The sequence below is a fragment of the Talpa occidentalis genome, unplaced genomic scaffold, assembly GCF_014898055.3.
Source record: "Talpa occidentalis isolate TD23 unplaced genomic scaffold, MPIMG_talOcc4v2.1 talOcc4.16, whole genome shotgun sequence".
NCBI lineage: Eukaryota > Metazoa > Chordata > Mammalia > Eulipotyphla > Talpidae > Talpa > Talpa occidentalis.
This window is the reverse complement of record NW_023601653.1, coordinates 68,208,195-68,229,682: the sequence shown is the minus strand read 5'-3', so window position 1 is coordinate 68,229,682 and position 21,488 is coordinate 68,208,195. Positions and strand designations below refer to the sequence as shown.

At 43.8% G+C, this 21,488-nt stretch overlaps 1 protein-coding gene across 7 annotated transcripts in view; it reads left to right on the top strand.

The window, feature by feature from the left end:
* The first annotated feature begins 10,625 nt into the window (after positions 1-10,625).
* PHC1 (polyhomeotic homolog 1) overlaps positions 10,626-21,488 on the top strand; it is a 22,766-nt gene continuing 11,903 nt past the window's right edge. Inside the window, exons 1-6 of one of the 7 annotated variants that reach the window (XM_037514380.2) lie at positions 10,626-10,663; positions 13,446-13,603; positions 14,848-14,958; positions 16,353-16,433; positions 16,941-17,090; positions 17,672-17,827. In XM_037514380.2, the coding sequence (XP_037370277.1) occupies positions 13,490-13,603; positions 14,848-14,958; positions 16,353-16,433; positions 16,941-17,090; positions 17,672-17,827 (612 nt within the window). In that variant the 5' untranslated portion in view covers positions 10,626-10,663; positions 13,446-13,489. Of the gene's footprint in view, positions 10,664-10,745; positions 10,762-10,787; positions 11,906-13,445; positions 13,604-14,847; positions 14,959-16,352; positions 16,434-16,940; positions 17,091-17,671; positions 17,828-21,488 lie in introns of those variants that run through there. The other 6 variants (XM_054696457.1, XM_054696455.1, XM_037514379.2 and 3 more) reach the window with 6 other exon arrangements.

Genomic DNA, 21,488 nt, shown 5'->3' with positions numbered 1-21,488 from the left:
ACACCCAAATCCTATCCAGTTATAGGAATTTGGGGGGAGGCTTGTTCTGATTTTTCTCAGCATTCTTTTGTCTTCTGAGATAATGATGTCCCTTTCCTCCCGATATAGGGAGGACACCTCTCCCATGAGGGTTTTATGACCTGTTTTAAGGGAAAAGGGTACTGGGAAGGTAAGAATTATCTCCCTGTTCTTGTTGTTTTCTCAAGCCCTTTCAGCTTAAGATATCACTATGCCAGGCCTCCATGTTTTGGAAGCCATCATCTCTCTGTCTGGAGAAGACCTATACATGGCTGCCTCTTTCTCTGTCAGATCTCTTAATACCGTCTTCTCAGGGAGGTTTTCCCTGACAATCCTACTTAAATTCTAAGCCTCATTCCCCTGCCAATTCTTCCAACCCCTCTCCCATTTAAAATGTGCTCCTATTACATTTGTCATCAACTTAAAATCTTGAGACTTTAGATTTTATTTATTGCCTTTCCCCCCATACTAGGATGCAAACTCCAAGAAGGTAAGAATTTTTTGTCTCTTTTGTCTACTGATGGACATACAGGACAGAAAGAAAGTGACCATCTCATAAAATGCCCTCAAATTGTTTTTTTGTTGATTGCTAACTCAATAGATGACTTAGATGGAGGGTATGCCCTCAAGTCAAGGGTGATGTCAAGATGTTTTGTCTAGACAACTGGTATTGTCATTTTCTAAGCTGGGGAAGTCTGAGGGAGGAGCAGGTTTGCTGCAATTTTGCATCTACTTTAAACAACTCTATAATACCAGGAAGGAAAACTCAGTCAGAGTGATGTTCTTGGGTAAAGCTCAGATGGGCACATCTATTCTTCCTGACTCTGGTAACTCTGACAGTTTCTTTACTAATAACTATAATTGTTTAAAAGTGTCTCTGAAAATCAGAAATAGAAGGCAGAGGTTACGAGGTATTCTGTTAGTTTATTACTAGTTTCGTGCCTTTGATTAATTTTTCTATTGAGTAGGCTACTTTACAACTCTGAAGAGGTAGAGATTAATTCATATGTGCAAATAATTTCTGTCCAGTAGTGGAAAAGATAAGTCTTAAAGTTAGGGTTCATGGTCCAATAGAACTTTAGTCAATTTTATTTCCAAATCCAGCAATCTTCTTTAACATTCTTTTATTAAGTTGCCTTTAAACACCCAGCTTCTCAAATGCAGTTTGAACTGATTCTGGTATCTTACCGGTTCTCCTGTTAATTAATGAGTTGTATAATGTCTTCGACATATGTTCATTTTATATTTGCATGAGTTATGAAGCTATCTCTTTGAAAATTATACTTTAATATTGCTTTCACAAACTGAAAAAGCTGCCACTCAGAATGATTCCTGAGCAGTTATTCATTGATTAGTCCAAGCATGTGATACAATAAATTCTTCCATTGTTAGCAAACAAGGAGTAGTGAAGTTGGCAAGTGGCTGGACTTCAGGCACTTCTGCTTTTCTGAAATATTATTAGTTAATGTGTCAGTTTCCTATTTCTGCTGTAACAAATTACCTCCAACTTAGTGGTTCAAAGTAACATAAATTATTATCTTATAGTTCTGTAAATCAGAAGTTTGACATGCCTGTCACTGGGCAAAAGAAAAATCAAGATGTCATCTGGGCTATATTCTTTTCTGGAAACTCTAGGGGAGAATTCATATCTTTGTTTCCCCCCACCCAACTTCTAGAAACTTCCTGCATTGCTCAGCTTATGATCCCCTTCAGTCTCCAAAGATTGAAAGATGAATGCTCACATCTCATTATACAACCTTGTCTCTTCTGCCTCCCATTCATACTTTGAAGTTCCCTTGTGATTACACTGGGCTTTTCCAGATAATCTTGGATGATTTCCCTGTTTTCAGGCTAGCTGATTAGCAACCTAAATTCCATCTGCAACTTTAACTCTTCCCTTTGCCACAACATAACACATTCACAGGTTTCTGGGAGGACATCTTTGGAGTTATTATCTGCTTACCATAGTTTTATGAGCAGACATGAGAGAAAACAGAGAATTTATGGAAATAACATATTCATCTCCATTTTTTTGCTGATATTGGAGTGCTCAGAACAGGGCTTCCCAAGATGTTCAAAAAAGGCTAAGACTCCAGCATGCGGATTATTTTGAGCTAAGGCCAATTGAGGCCCTATAGCCAGAGGATGAACTGTTACCAGTCCCTTAACTACTGAAGAAGAAAAATTGGGAGAATTTTAGGGTTATCTTCAGAAGTAACAAATTTAGGGTTATCTTCAAAATAACCTTTCTCTTGAAGAACTCTACCTATATGGCAGGGCAAACATGTAATTATAGAACATTTGCTCTTTTTCTCATTTGAGTCCCCCTCTTGTCTCCTTAAAGTCCCAGGCCTCTACCCATTTCTTAGCTCAGGATGTATACCCCTATATGCCCCTACTGAAATTAGATGCTTCCTTCTTTTTTTGTGTGTGTGTAGAAGAACTGGGGTGTAGGCCAGAGCTGCGGGGGTGTGAGGATTTACCCAGAGACAGAGTGGGGAGCAGAAACAGGTGGATGTACTGAAATACACTGCTAAGGGGAGCAGTGGGAGAGACAAGAGAGGTCTGCTGCCCTAGCAGCAACTCCCTGGCTGGGGAATCAAACTCAGGCATATGGTGATAGCGCCAAGACTTAACCCCTAGGCCACCAAGGAGGCCCCAGAATACTCATTCTTTACTAGATATATACATAAATTAAATTGTTCTTTTTCTCCTGCTGATCTATTAGATGCTGTTTTAATTACTCAATTAGTCTGAGAACAACCTAGAGGAATATGGAGAAATTTCCCTTCATTCCTACCATATCTCCCCAGTGAACTGATAACCCATCTTTGTGAAACACCAAAGCTATTTCCCTTGTCAACAAAGGTCATGTGGGCTTCCACTACAGGTATTTAAAATGGCAAAAGTGCAAGCATCTTTGAGCAAATATTTGTATGTATGCCAAGCATTTAGAATAGATCTTTTGCACTACTCTATTTATACATGGTGAAAGATGTGATGTAGTTATGAACTTTGGAATCAGACAGACCTGAATTTAAATTTTGACTCTGTTACTACTTCCATGGATTTTAAGCATAACCTTCCTGTGCTTTAATTTCCTTATCTGTAAACTAAGGATTAATAGTAGCTAGCAGTAAAGGCTATTGAGGGGGTTAAATGCAATAAGGTATGCGAAATCATGAACAAAGACTCTCAATATATTTTGAATTGTTCTTTCCCTTTAGACATCTTCCCAAGGGCTTAGCTCTCTTGGTCTAGGGAATAAATAACCAAGGGAATAAATCCACTGCTTAATCTTGAGGGACTGGTCTTCCCAAAAAGTTTGAGATAGGTTTTTCCCAAGATCTCCAGAGTAGGCCTTTAGTATATGGGAGTAAGGTCAATTGAGGCCTTGAGGGACTCAGGAGAAATTGTTTTTATTACTTTAAGAATGAAGATTACCTAGATTTAGGAAAATCTCAAAAAGAAAACTTTTAAAAAAAAAAAATCAGAGAAACCTATTTTAAGGCAAGAGCATAAATCTAGAGGCAAGATTTTTGTCATATGCAGTCATCACCTCCTTGTCATAAAAATTCCTCCTCTCTCCTTGATGCCCACTTAGCGTAGAATTTATAGTCATATAAATTCTCCATATGTATGCTATTAAACTTGATCTTTTTCTCCTACCAATCTGTCTGATGTTAATTTTTCTTTTTATCCAGCTTTAGAAAAACCCATGGGGTGGAGTCCATGTCCCCACAGTTTCACTATGGACTTATATCCATGTCCTGAAAGTAGACCAGAAGACACACTTGAAACCCCAAAGAAGTAAGTTTTATACACAAAGAAGGGAATATTTTTTAAATAAGAAATAAGAGTCAAGAAGATGAGAATATACCACCCCATTGTACATCACTTTGGCCTAAGAATTATTTTGAGCTGAAGGCAACTGAGAATCAATACATGCAGGAAAGAAAAGAAAGGCATAAATTTTCCTTTGCTTCCCCCCTCACCTCTACACCATGGCAAAAAGAGAACAACTCTCTACAAATTTTGTCCCTAGAAGGACAAATTTTGTCCTATTGTTTATTAAGAAATGTATATACTTCAGAGTCTAGTGGCTTCTTTGGGTTTGACTTCATGTCTCTAATTTCCCATATAAGTACATATTAATAAAAATTACATGACTTTTTCTCCTGTTAATCAACCTTTTGTTATTCACGGACCCTGGAGGGTAAATGAAGTTGATCAGGCTTTTTATACCATTGGTCTCTGTGGCTAACACCTGAGACCTTTATCTTGTTAACATAGGTAGGAGTGTGGGTATGGGGCATGCGTGCCTGATTATGGACATCTAAGCATGAGTGTATGCACATGTGCAAGTATGCACACCTGTGCCTAGGAGGGAGGGGCTAAAAGGGCGGTGACACCCTTGGGATCCAGGCTCAAGCTGCCGCTGGCTTGTTTCCCCTGCTTACTGTTAAAACCCATGAAAATGATGCCAAGTTCTCCAAAATTCTCTTTCAAATTGCTAGAACCAATGGGGAACTGTAGGGAAAGGAAAAATGTCAGGCTTTTCTGCCCTCCCGCCATCAGGATAGATGATGGATCCTTGCGGTCCTGAATGCATGCCTGATGGCAGGCACCTGGAGTAGGGTGTGGGCATAGGTAGATGGGATTCACCTGGGCTAAGACTGGGCTTTTAAGGGCGGCGTCACGGACATGCCAGCAGAAGCCAAGAACCAACAGAAGCCAAAAGAGAAGCCGAGAAAGAAGCCAAGCAGCAGAAGCTGAGAAAGGGAGAGAGAACGCCGGAGAGCCCAGACAGAGGGAAGACTTGCTGGGGGCTGGGAGACCTGCCAGCCTCCCAGTACCTCTGTCTGCCGTGTACCTGGTAAACCCCAATAAAAGCCTACAAAAAGCCACTGAGGACTCTGATTCCTCCTTTACCCCATCTGCTGGATCATAAGAAACCTGCTCAGTGGTCATTCCTGACCCTACAGGAACCTACTCTGTCTGGGATGGTTGCAAAACAGACCCCCACTAATTGAATTTAAGAGAGTAGTTTTTCCTCTTCGATATTCAATTCACTAGCTAAACTCCTTAACTTATAAACTCATTGTGAGCTAATAATTTGTCAGGTAGGCAGAATAAAAATAGAGCGTATTAAGTGCATTTGGTGATCACAAAAACATTGGATTACTGAAGGAAATTAATGATAATAGCTTGTACTATGTGTCAGATATTGTTTGAAATTCTTACAAACACCTATTTCCAGCAATTATTAGGTATTATTCTCATTTTATAGAAAGAAAACCAAAGGTGATTTGCCCTTAATGGCACGGTGTAGGGTAAATGAAGATTGCTCAGGCTTTTTTGCACTACTGGCTTCTGTGGCTATCACCTATTGCCTTGACTGCAGGAAGCACTTGGGAGTGTGAGCTTGGGGCATGCATGCTTGATGGTGGACGCCTGGAATATGGTGTGGGCATGTGTGAGTGGGCATACCTGAGCCTGGAGGCGGAGTCTATAAAGGCGGCAGCAGAGGGCGGTGCTGTGGAGTGTAGTGGAGAGTATGCAAAGTGGTGGCGAGACTACGAGAGAACATGAGAGCTCCAGTGCCCAGAGAAAGTAAAGATTCGCTGGGAACTGGGAGGCCTACCAGCTTCCTGCCTCCCACCTCCTTGCCCTGGCACCCCTGCCAGCCCTGCACCTGGTTGTCTCATTACAAATGGTATAGGAAGGCCATTGAAAGCCTGAAAAAGCCACTGAGGACTCCAGGATTCCCCTTTACTCATCTGCCCAGATCCATAGAGAACCTACTCTGTGCCTTGCTGGCATAACACATGGTAACTCTCTAAACTGGTAAAGTCTTTGCTTCTCAGCCTATGCAACTTAAGAATGTGGGGTTTATCTGTTTCTTTTGAGGGCAACGATGAATATTGAGCTGAACTAGTCAATATGATAATTTTAAACTTCTAAAGAAAAGGAGTTGGTGGGTACCACAGAGGGAAAAGTGTTCCTCAGCCCCCTCAGGGTCCCTGACTGCGTCTGAAAATTAAAGTGGCATGGACAATTATCAGGAAAAAGCACACAATTTCTTTTTCAAAAATGTTTAGAGAAGACAATTTAGGTGATACAAACATGTCAGGAGAACTGCAAAATGAAGGCAGAATGTTTTACAGGATAAAGAATTAAGAACAAGGGGGGCCTCCCTGGTGGTGCAAGGGGTTAAGACACAACCTATGAAACTATCAGCAGCCACTGCAGCACAAGTTAGATCCCCAGCCAGGGAGCTACTCATGTAGCATAGCAGACCTCTCTGTCTCGCCTGCTGCTCCCTTCAGCAGTGTATTTCAGTTAATCTGCCTGTTCTGTTCCCCACTCTGTCTCTGGTGAATCCTCTCACCCTCTACACCTCTGGCCTGTCCCCAGTTCTTGTATGCATAAATAAATAAATCTTATAAAAAAAAGAGCAAGGAAGCAGTTCCACAGCCTGAGCTGGCTTGGTAGTTGGGGATCCACTGATCTGAAACAGTTTCTGGTTGTGTGGAGTAGTTTAGTTTGTGGGCCTAGAAATATATTTCAACAAAATTTGTTTCCTATCATTTTGACGTGACATGAGAGTTTTCATGAGAAAATGAAGACCCACAGAAACAGTAAGACTGATGTCTTTCTATGCGAGGTTGGATGAAGAGTGGACAAGGTGGAGCAGCACAGGCTTAAAGAGTGTGAGGCAGTTTTAGTTAACTGGGGGAAACTGAGCAAGCCAGGGCCTGTGGTGATATAGATGCTCCTTTTCTTCAGGAACACCTCTCACCCGAGGGCTTTATCACCCGTTTCAGGGAAGTAATGTTATAGGGCAGCCCCGATATGCCCTATAACAGTAACAGGTCAGAGAGACTTTCCTTTTGCCATTATGTCAGACTCCTGCAGTTTAAATATTCAAAATGCCAACGTGCTATATTGTGGGTGTCGTGTACTTAACACCATCATGGGTATAGTCTTATTTATTTTTTCAGTTGAGAGATGGACAAACATCTAGGAAATTAACTCAATTAACTAATATTTACTGGACATCTATTCACCAGGGATTACATGAATTGTACATAAATATATTTTTAAAGATTTATTTCATTTGTGCATACAAGAGCTGGGGTATAGGCCAGAAGCAGAGACAGAGTGGGGAGCAGAACAGGCAGGATCTACTGAGATACAATGCTGAGGGGAGCAGCAGGCAAGACAGGAGAGGTCTGCTGCGCCGTGTGAGTCAGCTCTTTGGTGGGGGATCAAACTCATGCTGCAGTAGCTGCGATAGCTTCATGATGCTGTGCCTTAACTCCTTGCGCCATCTTTTAGCCTTCAATTTTTTCCTCTTAAAATCGAGACTTGGGAATTTTTAGGTTCATTTGTTATTTGCTTTGGAAATCTAAGTCTATAAATCTTCTCAATCTTCATTTTCTCCCAACTGGATTTTAATGAGGCACCTAGAATTGTGGCAGAATGGTCATGAGATGTATATGGTGTTTCAACTTGTAATTGGTGGTGGTTTGTTTAGGACTGTTTTTCTCTCCCTAGTCCAGCCTATCCAATTTGCATAAAAATGTGATCACACCTGTTTACTTACTTGCTTACTTGTAAATCAATACGTTCCAGTGATGGGAGCACCTCTAGGGTAAGGACCAGTTTTCCTTCCCAATGCATTGCACCACCATTCCCAGTGGTCTAGCAGCCAAGATGCAGCTCGTTCACAATTCATTGCACAATGCTGGTTTACAAGCAGAGCTGGAAGAATGCTTAGTCAGTGAGCAAAATTATATTAGCCTGCTTTCTATTTTAGTTGATTTAATTGTTGCCCAACAGGTGATTTCTTTTCAAGTCCTGAGCTCCCCTTATTTAGATGTTTGCGGGGGAGGGCTTCCATTCTCAAACTCCAGGTAGGATGCATTCTTTTACCTATTAGGCTAATCACTTTCAGTGTTATGTAAAGAAATGATTTAGCCTCCTTTCAGAAGAACTATTTGGCTTGAAAAAGAAGAGACTAATTCCAGCAGAATCATTAAATGAAAATAGAAAGTTTCGCAAAAATTCACAAAGAAAAGTTAGTTGAGGATTTTCTGGGGATTAAATTGTTTTGGTCTTTTTAGAGGGGATGAGCTCAGTACCTGTTCCAAAACTGATGCAGTGTATGTAGAGGATTTTCTTAGAGGGGGTTTTCCTGATGCTTCACATTATGGTTGACATGTTTCTTTATGCTGAATTTTTCTTTGGGAAATTGCTTAGACCCATGTGTTTGGAAGATGGCTCTGTCTTGGAGGGAAATGAACTTGAAATACTGTGAAATATGGGGTAGGCGGCTTTAAATGCAAAAATGAAATGCTGGCCAATAAACAATGAGGCATGCTTTATGAGCGTATTCTTAGGCTAGATTTATATCAGACATTCAACAAACTTATACATCATCATCATTTTGTCCCCTACCATCATTGAAATGTGTAACTTATAGATGTGGGTGGTTGGTGACCCAGGAAATGTAACACTTTTTAGAAGTGGAATGCAACTATTAATACATGAAGTAGTTCAGCTTCTAAAGTTAGGCTGCCATGGCCATGTCCCCTCCAGTTATGCAAGTTCCACAGACTATAAGACACATGAAGGGCATCTAGATCCCCGACCTATGGGCTAGATGACAGGCGTTTAGACTGTGATAATTCTCCCATGGAAGCACATGAGTCATACATCTTTACCGGAACATCATATAATCTGACAAATATCTAGAGGAACAACTTTTTCATTGGTGCTAGGAGATTCAGCTTAAGCTCAATATCTATTCTAACCCTCAGAAAAAGCTTTGAACTTCTGTGACATTACAAAAATCTAGGTTTCAATTAAATGACTAATGCTTTACTGAGTTTTCACCGCTAGTTCTCTTTGCCAGAAAGTTTTCAATTCATCCTCAGCCAAAACCTGTCATCCACTCTGGCAACATAGCTTTTCACCTCCCCACACTTCAGGTCTTGCTTTCGTGGCCCTTTGGCTGCCCCGTGTTTCTCTTCTCACATACTTGTCTGACTGGTTCCTAGAAGCCTGGCAGAGATTTTGTTTTGACATAAATCTGGCTACCACAAATTAAGAGCCTGGAGTTCAAACACTCCTCTCTCAAATCTAAAGGGATCTAATTTATAAACAAAGAGAACACTTCTATTTTTTTCTTTGAAAACAAATCATGCATTGACTTAAAGGAAAAGAATGATGAGTAGGTTGACAGAAAATAACTGGCTGGAGCAGAGGTTAGGAAAAGCCACGAGGTAAGAAAAATGACTATGATAACATCAGAAAAAAGTGTCAACCTTAGTTATTAATCCACAAGGTGTCTCCTAGTCCCTCTTGGAAAGGTTATTGTGGCCAGTTATCTTTGTTCTCTGCAATGAGATAATCCGAGTTTCCAAAACAGGAGGCGGCACGTAGTAGGTGCGCTATACATATTTGCTGAGTGTTCAAACACTATGTATTAGGAAGTGTTATCGCAAATAAAATGACTAAGTCTTCCGCCCCTTGAAGCGTTTAGCATTCCCAAACACAGCCCATTGTTCTTTATACCCTTGCTTCTCCCCTTGTCGTTCTAACGTTTAAACCCGAATGTTTACAACACAGAGAAGCGCACACCACCCCTGAAATCACAAGCGGAGTGGTGTTATTCAAAGCGAGTTCTATTAGGTTGCTGCTTTGACATGAATGTCCACGCCTAATGGGTTGCCTGTTTCTGGGCAGTATTTTCCCGCCTTCTTGGAGTTGCGGTGAGGAGATGAAACAATCAAGCCCCTCAAATTTTGCTTTTCTTCCCTTCCCTCGCTGCTCCTCGGGGTTCTTTCTTTTCTCCGTCTACCGTTTCTCTCAGCTCTTTGCTCTCTCTCCCTCTCTGCCTGTGGGTCCCTTTGATGCTTTCTTTTTATCCCTTATTCCCAGAAGCTCCAGAAAATACCTTCTTTTTGCCCCTTTTCACGTCACTTCCCCCTCTTCGCCCATCTCCCTCGCCACTTCGGGCGAGGGGAGTTCCCCACTAGAGGCCAGCACTTCCTCAGTTTCGTCCCTCCCACCGGCGAGCCGAAGTCGGAGAGAAAGAAGGGGGAAAAAAAGAAGAGAAAGAGAGAGCGAGCGAGGGAAAAAACCCAACCCCGGGGCCGGGAGCGCAGAGGCCCGGGAGCGGCGTCGTCATGGCAACGGGCGCCGGCAGGAAACGAGGGACGCGCGGGAGGAGGGGGGGAGGAGGGCGCGAGGGGAGGGGGAGGGACGGGGGAGGGGTCCGGCTGCCCCGGAAGCACCTCCCCGCCAGCCCCCTCCTCCCGCCCGGCCCGCAGCCCCCGGCCGGTCGCCCCCACCCGCTCGGCCCGGCCGGCAGTGACAGGCCCGGAGCCAGCCCCGGAGGCCTGGCAGCGCCGCGGCCGGGCACGCACCCGGAGCGGCGGGAGGGGCGGGGAGCCGCGGTCGCGCCGGGCGCCTCCCACCCCGCCCTCGGCGCCCCCGCCCCTCCAGGAAGGGGAGGAGGCGAGGGGAGCCCGCCGCGGAGGCCGAGCGAGCCCCCCGCCCAGCCTGGCGACCGGGGGCCCCGGCGCCTGAGGTGGACGCCCCCCGGGAGCGCGGGGGTGCCGGGCCCGGCGCGAAGGTAACTGGGCGACGGCGGGCTGGGGAGGGGCAGGACCTCTGGGGGCTTGGCTGCGCGGGGATGTTTCTTCAGCCTCCTCGGTCTGTGTGACGCCCCAGGTACCTCCCCCAGCCTCTCCCCTGCCTACCTCCAGCGCTGCGCTCCGCGGTCCTCCGGCTCTGCCCGGCCAAGTCTTCTCGCTCCTCGCCTCGCCAGGCTTCGCGCTGTCTGTCCGTCAGCCGAGTTGCCGCTGACTGACTGCTCTCCGGCTCATTCATTTTTCCTCCTCTGACTTTGGTTCTCCCCTCCGAGCATGCTGTCTAGTTAGCGCCCAGCTTTTCACGGTCCGCTAGGTTCTGCAGCCCCCCAATTCCTTGACTTCTGCCTGGCTCTCCCTCCTGCCCGCCTGCCCCTGCTATCAGCAGCACAGTGCCCTGCTCCTTTGGGGCAGCTCGCTCTCGGCACCAGCCTGGCGATCTGCCCCCTTCTGTCTTCTTTGGACCCTCATTGCATCGAGGTTCTATAGAGAACAAGGACCCCTGGGCGTCTGCTATTCCTATTCTCCTGATCACTCGTGTTTCTTCGCTACAGTCTGCCCCGAACTACCTCCTCCTCGCGCCCCACCACTTCCCAAGCCCCATCCTTTTCTACGAGACAGAATTTTATGCTCGGGGAAGTTGATTTCCTCCAACTGTTGGCTCAAGTAGACCCAGTACCAGCTCCATATCCTTTCTAGCTCCCTTCTAGAAGTCTGTGCTCATTCATCCCAACTCATACACACCCCAGTGCTACCTTTCCCAGTCACTAAGGTTTAGCTATTCTGGGGACCTTTATGGATCAGTTTCTCGCCTTTCTTTTCCAGTTGAATCCTGAAAATTTAAGTTCTCTGTGCCTCAAACTTTTTGTTGTCTTCATTTTCTGTATTGGATTTTACACGATTGATTGATGTGCCTGGGATCCAGGAATCCTGGTTTTGATGACAGCTTTCCCAGATTTTATTAAAGACCTGAATTTTATCTTTATTTCTGTTTCACAGTTTGAAAAAACAACAAAAAGACTTTCTCTTTGGGGGAGATGAGGGGCATGCAGTGTATTCGCGTTTTTTACCTGTGAGAATACAATTAATGTCCCTTCCATAGCTAGTAAATCGGTCTCATGTCTATGACTTCAGTGAACTGAGTCCAGCGGTCTCTACAATAAGCAGTGCTGCCTCTAATCCTTACCCGCTTTTTTTCTTCACATGCTGATAATGAGGATTCATGGGTCTGTATCTGTTTAGTGCTTTGATATTTTGGCAAAAGATGTGGGGGTTGGGGGGAAGATAGAGTAGAGTTGAAGCAGATAGGATTTCTCCTCTGTGCTTGGGTTTTATCCATGTTTGCTGTGACATTTGCTATTCCGAAATGAAACTCGAGATCCGGTAGAATTTTGGGGTGATGATAGGATTAGAAGGCACTGAGAAAGGCATAATGAGAAATCTCAACTCTGTTTTCAAGTCCAAGCAGTTTGACTTTGTTTACTTCATTTGTTCGTTTTGGATATAATCATTAAGATAAAGCCACACTAATAAAACTGTTGACAATCCTTAGAAGAAATCCTGGTTTGATGTTGACATTCCGAAACCAAATAGTGCTTGAAGACCTTATATTTCTAGTGGTCCCATGCCTTAAAAAGTAGAGAATATAGTGTCTAGAGGGAGGAAAAAAAGTTAAAGAGAGAGAGGGAAAAATAGCAGAAAACCCTATGATGGTGTAGTGGTGCTTTGGAAGCATTTTTCTTCTTGTTTATCTCCTATTTTGCTTGGTTCTTAGCAATGCTTTCATAAGCCTTCGTTCAAATTTAAGCATAGACCCCCCCCACCCCCCAGTGGTGAAATTCCAACCACTGTAGAAGATTAAAAAGTTGAATCTTACTTTCTTAAAGAGTTTCATTGCTGTATATTTAATATGTTAAATACCCGGGGAGTCATTTGTTAAAATGATGTTACATTCCCATGAGAAGCTTTCACAATGGGAACTTGAGGGGTAAGGAGGGAAAGTGACATGCCTGAAGTGTTACTAGTAGTCAGAGCTGAAACCAGACAGCTTTTTGGACTCTATAGACTGTGGGTTAGCTCTTCTTCCTAGTTGGATGACTTTTCATGATGCATTGAACAGATGTATAGCTTAACTTCTCCCTAAATGAGGACAGTATTCAAACTGGGTGATATTGCCTTTATTACAGATTTGGGGCTGGGGGAGGTTTGAAGAAGAAGCATGTGCTTGTGTAAATACTTGATACTTACCAGGTCCACTTTTTTAACCTCAAAAAACCTCAATTCCATAATTGTAAAGTGGGGATTAATATATTGGAGGTGAAGAGCCCAGCCCAGGGAGAGGAGGCACCTAGTGGCCTCTCAGGAAATGGTGACCATTGCTAAGATGATGCTGATAATGTTTCAGATGCCAATAAAAGTGAGACAACAGCAAGTTTCAAAATGGGAAGGCTTTTACACTGTTAAAAGTGCTGGGGGAAGGTGAAGTAGCCTTCGTTTTTATGAGGTGCTGATTTACAGACTAGCCATTTTATATTTAATGACATCCGTGAGGGACTCTAAAGCTTGTTTCTTTTGAGACATTGCTCAGTTTCAAAGATGGTGTGAGGAAGATATGACTGTAAGAGTGTATAGCACGTTTGGTAGTTATAAACCCCAAGAAATCATGGTTATGGAAGAAGAGGATGATGCTTAGATAACTGGAATAATACGGTGAAGTAACAGTCTGTGGTCAGGTGTAAATTTTAATCCTTTGCTGCTTCCATCTAGGTCTTGAGTCTGAGCACCACCCTCGGGGACCCTGGACAGCTGTCATGGAGACTGAGAGTGAGCAGAACTCCAACTCCACCAATGGGAGTTCCAGCTCAGGGGGCAGCTCTCGGCCCCAGATAGCGCAGATGTCACTGTATGAGCGGCAAGCAGTACAGGTGAGGCTCGGCCTTGGGGGCTCTGACCTGTGAATGTTGACTGGGGGTGGGCAGGGGTGCTGGAAGAGTATGGCCCCTACTTCTTTTCCAGAAAATGGGGGGAATCAGCTTAAGTAATGACTAAGGTCCTTTCCAGCCCTAAAATCTTGGGAGTTTATAACAATTTGAACTGGCAAACAGAAAGATTCAGCCTTTCAACTAGGTTATTTTTATTTTTTATTTTTTTTATTTGTTTTGTTTGGTTTATACATGCACTGGGTACAGTCAGAAGCGTGGGAGGGTGAGAGAATTCACCAGAGCCAGAGCGGGGAGCAGAGCAGGCAGAAGGACCGAAGTACACTGCTGAGGGGAGCAGCGGGCGGCAGGAGAGGTCTGCGCGCCATGTGGGACCCTCCTCCGGTGGCCGGGGAGCAGCGGGGGATCGAACCGGCACCGCAGAGGCCGCGGGCAGCTTCGCAACCCAGTGCTCAACCGCTGCGCCACCGGGGAGGCCCTCAACTAGGTTATTTTTAATACCATTCAGTTGATAGAACTAGATTCTAACTAACCATTTCTTTTCATGAACTGTCAGGTTTCCTTGGGAATGGGGCCTTTTATTTAAATGATTTTGGTTACCAGAATAACTATGCACATTGTAAGAATAACTATTAAAGAGCGAATTTACAGTAATATCCAGTTAACACTAAAACTGAATTATCAGTATCATCTTTATCAACACCTATTAATATTATGCTATAAAAAGATAAAAATGCCAGTTAGTTGAAAATTTTACCTTGTAGGATGTTTCACAAGCCACTGTTTACTTTATTTCTCACTATTTTCAACTCCTAAAGGCTCTAACACCTTGATTGTATCCCTAGAATCTGACCTCTTCTCTCCCCTCCCCTCCCCTCCCCTCCCCTCTCTTCTCAATCAACAGCCCATTTATTTTCAACCTATCTAGTCTCAGTTCTTTTTCCTGCTTTATCATATATTTCCAGATTCATTTTGGGAAATAAGAGGAGTTTATGTGACAGGAACAGAGTCTGGCAAATCAATGCTTCTCCACAATTTGAGGACTATATGAACTTACTGATTCTAATATAAAAATGGACAAACCTGGTACTGATGACTTAGCCAGCCTCCTCTCTTCCTTTGTTTCTCTCCTTGCCATATATCCCTTTGATAGGATCACAGTGATTGTATAGAATAGGAGTTAGCAGTGATTCATTGCAAGTGGGCTGATCTTCTCTTTCTCCTCCTAGGCTCTGCAGGCATTGCAGCGTCAGCCCAATGCGGCTCAGTATTTCCACCAGTTCATGCTCCAGCAGCAGCTCAGCAATGCCCAGCTGCATAGTCTGGCTGCCGTCCAGCAGGTGAGAGGTCAGCAGCCAGCTGGCCAGGAGGGAGGGGACCGGCACTATAGTGGGCAGGTGTGACTTTTGGACTTTTGGGGCCTAGTGCATCCTACATTAAGCCAGGATGGAAAGAGTCATCTCTGCCTGAAGGAGAGTGAAAGGGTCTTGGTTTCTGGGGTTGCAAGAGGAGCAATAGCAGAACTGCCTTTAGAGGCAGAATGGCTGTGTTCTAGACCTGCCCTGTCTAAAGTGTTGCAATCAGTGCTTAATGTGTGGCCAGTTCAATTTGAGATGTGCAATAAGACTTTGGATTTCAAAGACTTAGTATGAAAAAGAATGTAAAATTTCTTATTAGTTTGTTTATATTGATTACATGTTGAAATGAGACATACTGGTTTCAACAAAGTAAATCATTAATGTTAACTTTTCCAGTTTGGTTTCACTTTTTTTTATTTATTTTTATTTTTTTTTGGCAGGATGCCGCTGAGAAGGCAAAGCCTGGCCTTTTTATTGATTGTTTTTTTAAGATTTATTTATACAAGAACCGGGGTACAGGCCAGATGCACAGGAGGGTGAGAGGATTCACCATAGACAGAGCAGGGAACAGAACAGGCAGACTGACGAAATACACTGCTGAGGGGAGCAGCAGGCGAGACAGGAGAGGTCTGCCGCGCCATGTGGGTCCCTTGTCGGCCAGCCGGGATTGAACCAGCGCTGCAGAGGCTGCGGACAGCTTCACAGCGCTGCGCTCAACAGCCTGTGCCGCCAGGGGAGGCCCATTTTTTTACTTTTTAAAAAAGATTTATTTTATTTATTTATGCATATAAGAGCTGGGGTGTAGGCCAGAGGTGGAGGGGGTGAGAGGATTCACTAGAGACAGAGTAGGGAACAGAACAGGCAGATCAACTGAAATACACTGCTGAGGGGAGCAGTGGGCAAGACAGGAGAGGTCTGCCGCACCATATATGGGTTAGCTCCCTGGCTGCAGATGGAACTTGGGCTGCAGTGGCTGAGATAGCTTCATAGCGCTGAGACTTAACCCCTTGCGCTACCTCTTGTTTACACTTTTTACAAAGTGTACACACCAGAAAATTATACTGAGCTCACTTATATTGATATCGGATAGCTCCAGCAAGGCTGACCAGTGACTCATGACATGACCTGACTGAAGGGGTCACTAAAAGGAGGTGGATGGGGAGGACAGGTTGCCTGTCAACCCAGGATGGTAGGTGGGTATCATTGGATTAACATATGTGGTGAAGTGAGTGTTCATGGGAATATGCTTTCCTTGTTCCATAGTAGAGTCCCTCAGTTTTTACCTGTGATTTCTGTTTGTGCCTGTAATTCATTATTGGAAGACTCAGAGACTTTTCTTCCTTGTGTCTATTCTTGTTTCCTTTGCCCCATGACAGGCCACCATTGCTGCCAGTCGGCAGGCCAGCTCCCCAAACACCAGCACAACGCAGCAGCAGACTGCCACCACCCAGGCCTCAGTGAGTACCAACCTCTGCTCCCACTGAGAAGCCCAGTGGGTCTTTGTCTCTGGCTTAAACTTCTTTGTGTAGTTGATCTGATAGCGGTATTTACTGCTGTGATCTAGTGCATGTTAGTAAAAGGGAAAGTAACCAACTTGGACTTGTGTAGGAGTCTTAATGAGGAGGTCTAAAAAGGAGGAAGAAAATCCTGGGGAAGAAGAGGAGGAAACAAAGGAAAGGGTCTAATCACTGGGCCCTTCAGTGAGAAGTCAGATGGTTCCATTTTTTTCCTTTTCCTTGTCAGCTGTTAGGCTAGTGGTTAGGGATTGACTCCTATTTGCTGGTAATACCCTAAGTAGCCAGGGTGACAGTTACAGATAAGGAAGTTATTATTCATTTTCCCCTAACTCCACAAAAGTGAGATATTAGGTTCTTGACTGTGTGTCACTCTGAACCTGTCAGTTACGTACCTCTCCTTCTACCACTTTAAAATCCTTAATCCTGGTTCCTTTTCATACCACGCAGATCAATCTAGCCACCACGTCGGCCGCCCAGCTCATCAGCAGATCCCAGAGTGTGAGCTCTCCCAGTGCTACCACTTTGACCCAATCTGTGCTGCTGGGGAACACCACCTCCCCACCCCTCAACCAGTCCCAGGCCCAGATGTATCTACGGGTAAGCCACAGACATAGCTGCCGTATGTCCTAGGGGCATTATTGTTCTGTCCCTGGCAAGGTCTTGAGTCAAAGCTATTTTATTTAACTGTGGTTATACAGATGTTTTAAGACAAGCTGATCTACTTACTATGCCTTGCCTCTAGAAGTGATGTTTAGTATTTGCAAGTATCTGCAGCTTATGTGGAGATCTCAGAAGATGTTGGCATTGTTTGAATAAATTAATATCAGATACAGTCTAATCTTTAAGCCCATGGCATACATACACAAATTCTGTGTTTCTCGGCCTGTCTACCTGCTGTCTATAAATACGTGTCCTTAAATCCTCATGTCTCAACTTCTCGGATGTTTGACTCTTTGCTATCAAGCTATAATTTTATACACATTCTAGGTTTTCTTCTGGATGACTCATCGCATAATGGAGAATAAGGGTCTCCTGGGTTGGTGTGGAAAGGGGCAGGGCTTAGCTGTTTCGTATCTTCTGTTTATTTTGTCTTGTGGTCCTTCCCTTCCATTTCTTCTGTCTTTCTTTTTCTCCTGTCCTCTTTCCTCTGCTCTTCCTCTTTCTCCTCTCCTTGCCAGCCACAGCTGGGAAACCTATTGCAGGTAAACCGGACCCTGGGCCGGAATGTGCCTCTAGCCTCCCAACTCATCCTGATGCCTAACGGGGCAGTGGCTGCAGTCCAGCAGGAGGTGCCATCTGCTCAGTCTCCGGGAGTTCATACAGATGCAGATCAGGTCAGTGGCCACCACTTGACCTGTGGGTGGGGATGGGGAGGAAGAAGGTTATAACCAGGGACCAGGCCCGCCCTGCTAGCCCATTACTACTTTTCAGATTCTTTTTTGTTTGTGTTCCTTTTTCTTAATTTCCACAGAACCTGTATCTCTTAAAACTTTTGAGTTGATTTGAATTGGAAAGGGAATAGCAGTAAGTTGAAAACAACCCTGTGGACTTGGGAAGCCTCAGTCTCTACACAGGGAAGGTTTCCTTACCCTTCTTTTAGCCTTTCAATGCTTATTTTATTCAGAAGTCTTAATTCTCTCTCCTTGCTTTACTGTCTCCTAAAGATAAGGGACAGGTGAGGGAATTCTGTGAAATGGATGTGAAACTGGCCTGCTGGGTGGCTAGAAGAATGTTTGATTCCTTCTCTTTATGAATTACTGGAGCTTTCAGCTTTCACCTGTCTGTTCCTGCTTACCATGTTCCTAAAAAAGTCTTTCTCACCATTGTCTCCCATATCTAATATATACATTTGAACCTGAGCGTTTATCTTATGGATTGGTAGCGTCAATAGGACCTGTGTCCTCTCAGCAAATGACCTAACATCTTTTTGATGAAGCACAGTTTCTTCCTCTGTAAAATATCTGTTATGGAAAAACTATCTCAGGGTGTGTTGTGAGGACTAAATATGTTGATATATGAAGGTGCTTGAAAAACGCAACTGTTAATTGGCATTTTGATGACTATCAGACTTCCCTGAGCCTTGAATGTTCTAGAAAGTCATGCTCACTAGACTGACAGAGCTTACAATCCATCAAAGCACCCTCTGAATGATATAACAGTTGTTTCATTAGAAAGTACAGTGTTCTGAAAACATAAAAAGAGACCTAATTTTGCCTTGGGATGGGTGTAGATGTCAATAAGGCCTCACTGAGATGGTGACATTGAGATTGGGGTCTGTGGAAGCTGTCACTGGAGGAGCGTGGTGCTAGCAGAGGATCCCATGTCTACACCTGGGGAGGGAAGGAGCTTTATACATTTGAGGAATTGAAAGAAGACCCACCTTCTGTAGTTTGGCAAATGGGGCTGGAGAGGGAGCTGAATCCTTATCTTACAGGACCTTGGGGACTATATATAGGAATTTAGGCTTTATCCAAAGGGCAGTGGAAAACAGTGGAAGGATTTTAAACCTGTAAGTGACTTGGAGAGATTTGAGGTAAAGACTCTTGGCTTCTGTATGGACATAAATGGAAATGGTGTGAGTGAATGTGGGGAGAACAAGAGCATCACAGTTTGCGGGAGAGAAGTTGTTTGACTTAGGCAGGTAGAAATGGAGATGGACAGAAATGAATAGATTTGAGAAAAACTTAGAAAATGACTGAAAAAGGAGAAGTCATTTAGTGCCTCGGGCACCTGAGGGAAATGCTAAAGCTCATGATGCCTGACGCAGCAGTGAGGTGGCTGGTACTGCCATTTATGAGCTATAGCATCTTGGAGAATGGATTTAGGGTGAAGTTCACTTTTGGATGTGTTGATTTGGAAATGCTTGTGAACCTCCACGAGGTGATAGGGGGTCAGTGGTCTTGTATGTTTGAGCTCAGTGGAGAGGTCTGAGTTGGAGGGAAATACTGATAAGAGTAGCTGGCCAGCAAGATGGTGCACCCAGAGAAGAAACTGCTTAAATGGAGCCCCAAGGATTGGAAATAGTGCAGTTCAAGATGAATTAGAGTGACGGGCTGACAAAGTGAAGTAGGAAAAAGTGACAGGTAGGAAAATCTTGAGTGTGGCGTCATGAAGACAGGGGAACAGAATGTTTCAAGAAGTGGTGGGTGTGTGTCCTGCATCACATGCACTTGAGAGGGCAGGAAAGAGGGATTTACTAATATCAACGGAGAGGTCTTTCTGTGGAGCTGTGGGATTGAAACCCAAAGTAGTGAGAGTCGAGGAGCAACTGGATAGTGGGAATAGATGCAGTCAATGTGAACAGTGATTAAGAATTTCATTAACAAGAAAGGAGGCAGGGGCAGGGGAAGGCATGGTACACATTACATTCAGGCGCTGTTCAGTCAAAGAAATATTGAGGAAACAGCAGAGGTTGGTCATGTGAGATTTTGAGGAGGAGCAATGGGATCCTGACCTTGGAAAGGTCTGCTCATTGGTAGGAGGAAGGACAGAAGGGAGAGTTGGGAGAAGTGGGTTGGTAGGTAGATGGGTAAATTGGAGGAGGAACTGATTAAGCACCATCCCCCACATGGTTTTATTGTCCGGGCAGGGGTAAAGAGGGAGAGGTGGCGAGGAAGTGGTTTGAAGTAAAGGCAGAGTAGGAGGACTTTAAGTAGCCATTATGGAAAGGAAACTGTTTAGGAAAAAACTAATTGCCAGATCATATTAAGTGCCCCAGCACCCAGTTCTGATGATTCTTGTAAATATCTCTCAAAAGCTGTCACTTCCTCCTCACTGCTGCTGCCTGATTGCAGGTTCTTATTTTTCACCTGAATTGCTGTACTAGTTTCCTAACTGGTTTCTTGACTTCAGCCTTATCTACTTTTAATCCTCTCCACATTCCTATCTGAATATGTTTACACACGAATATATATGTTGTTACTGCTAGTGTTTCTAATTGTGCTTCTGCTATGTAGAATTTGATAAATTATAATCCTTTGCTCATTACACCCTCTTGTCAGTGGTCCACTCATGGAACACTTCTGTTTATTTATTTAGTATTTCTTCATAATATAATAGATAAGCAGTCCCTACTTCATTCACTGCTTGTTAGTAGTGATCATTCTGATGCCAAGCTTCAGCCTTCCCTTATGATGCGGGACCCACACCCAGCAGTTTATTGCATTTTACATGTATTTCTTAAAAATGCTTTTTATTATGGAAAAATTTGAACTTATCCAAAGTAGAAACAAATAAGAACCCCTGTGTACTTACCATCCAGCTTCCACACACATGAACACCTGGCATCTATCCAGTCCCCTCCCTCCACCTGTGGGTTTCTTAGAAGCAGATCTCTGAAGCCATGTCTTTGTAATACATTTCTTCATTTGTATCTAAATTTATAAGGTACTTGTGCAGTGTGTAATCATTTGGGGAATGCTTTCTTAGTAGCATATTATGCAGATTTATTATTATTGTTCATGTCATTGTACTTTATTAATTTTGATTTCTGTGCAAATCCCATGTGCGAATATACTTTTATTCAATTTGTTTATCTTCTTTTCTGATAATGGCTATTTGGGTGGTTCCCATGGGCCATGAGCTGTGGATACTCTTACATGTGCCTCCTGTTTTACAGAGCAAGAGTTTCTCGTGGAATTCCTGGGTTAAAGGGTGTATGAAGGTTCAATTTCAGGATATGTTGCCAAATTATTTTCCACAGTGGCTGTACTTCTAGCAGTTTAAAAGAATGGTTTTAAATATAGTTTTGATCATGTTTATTCTGATGCATATTCTTCAGTGGCTTCCTGAAATCAACTGAGTTCTTAGAATTTCTTCTTTATTCATATTTTGGAGTATTTACTGTGTGTTGGGCACTGTGCCTAGGTGCTGGGGATGTAACAATGAATAAGACATACAAGCTTTGTTTCCAAACTTATTTTAACACATCAGGCCCTTCATAATCTGGTACCTTTTTGCTGCCCTAAGTTCAGCCTACCTTCCTAGCTCTGTTTC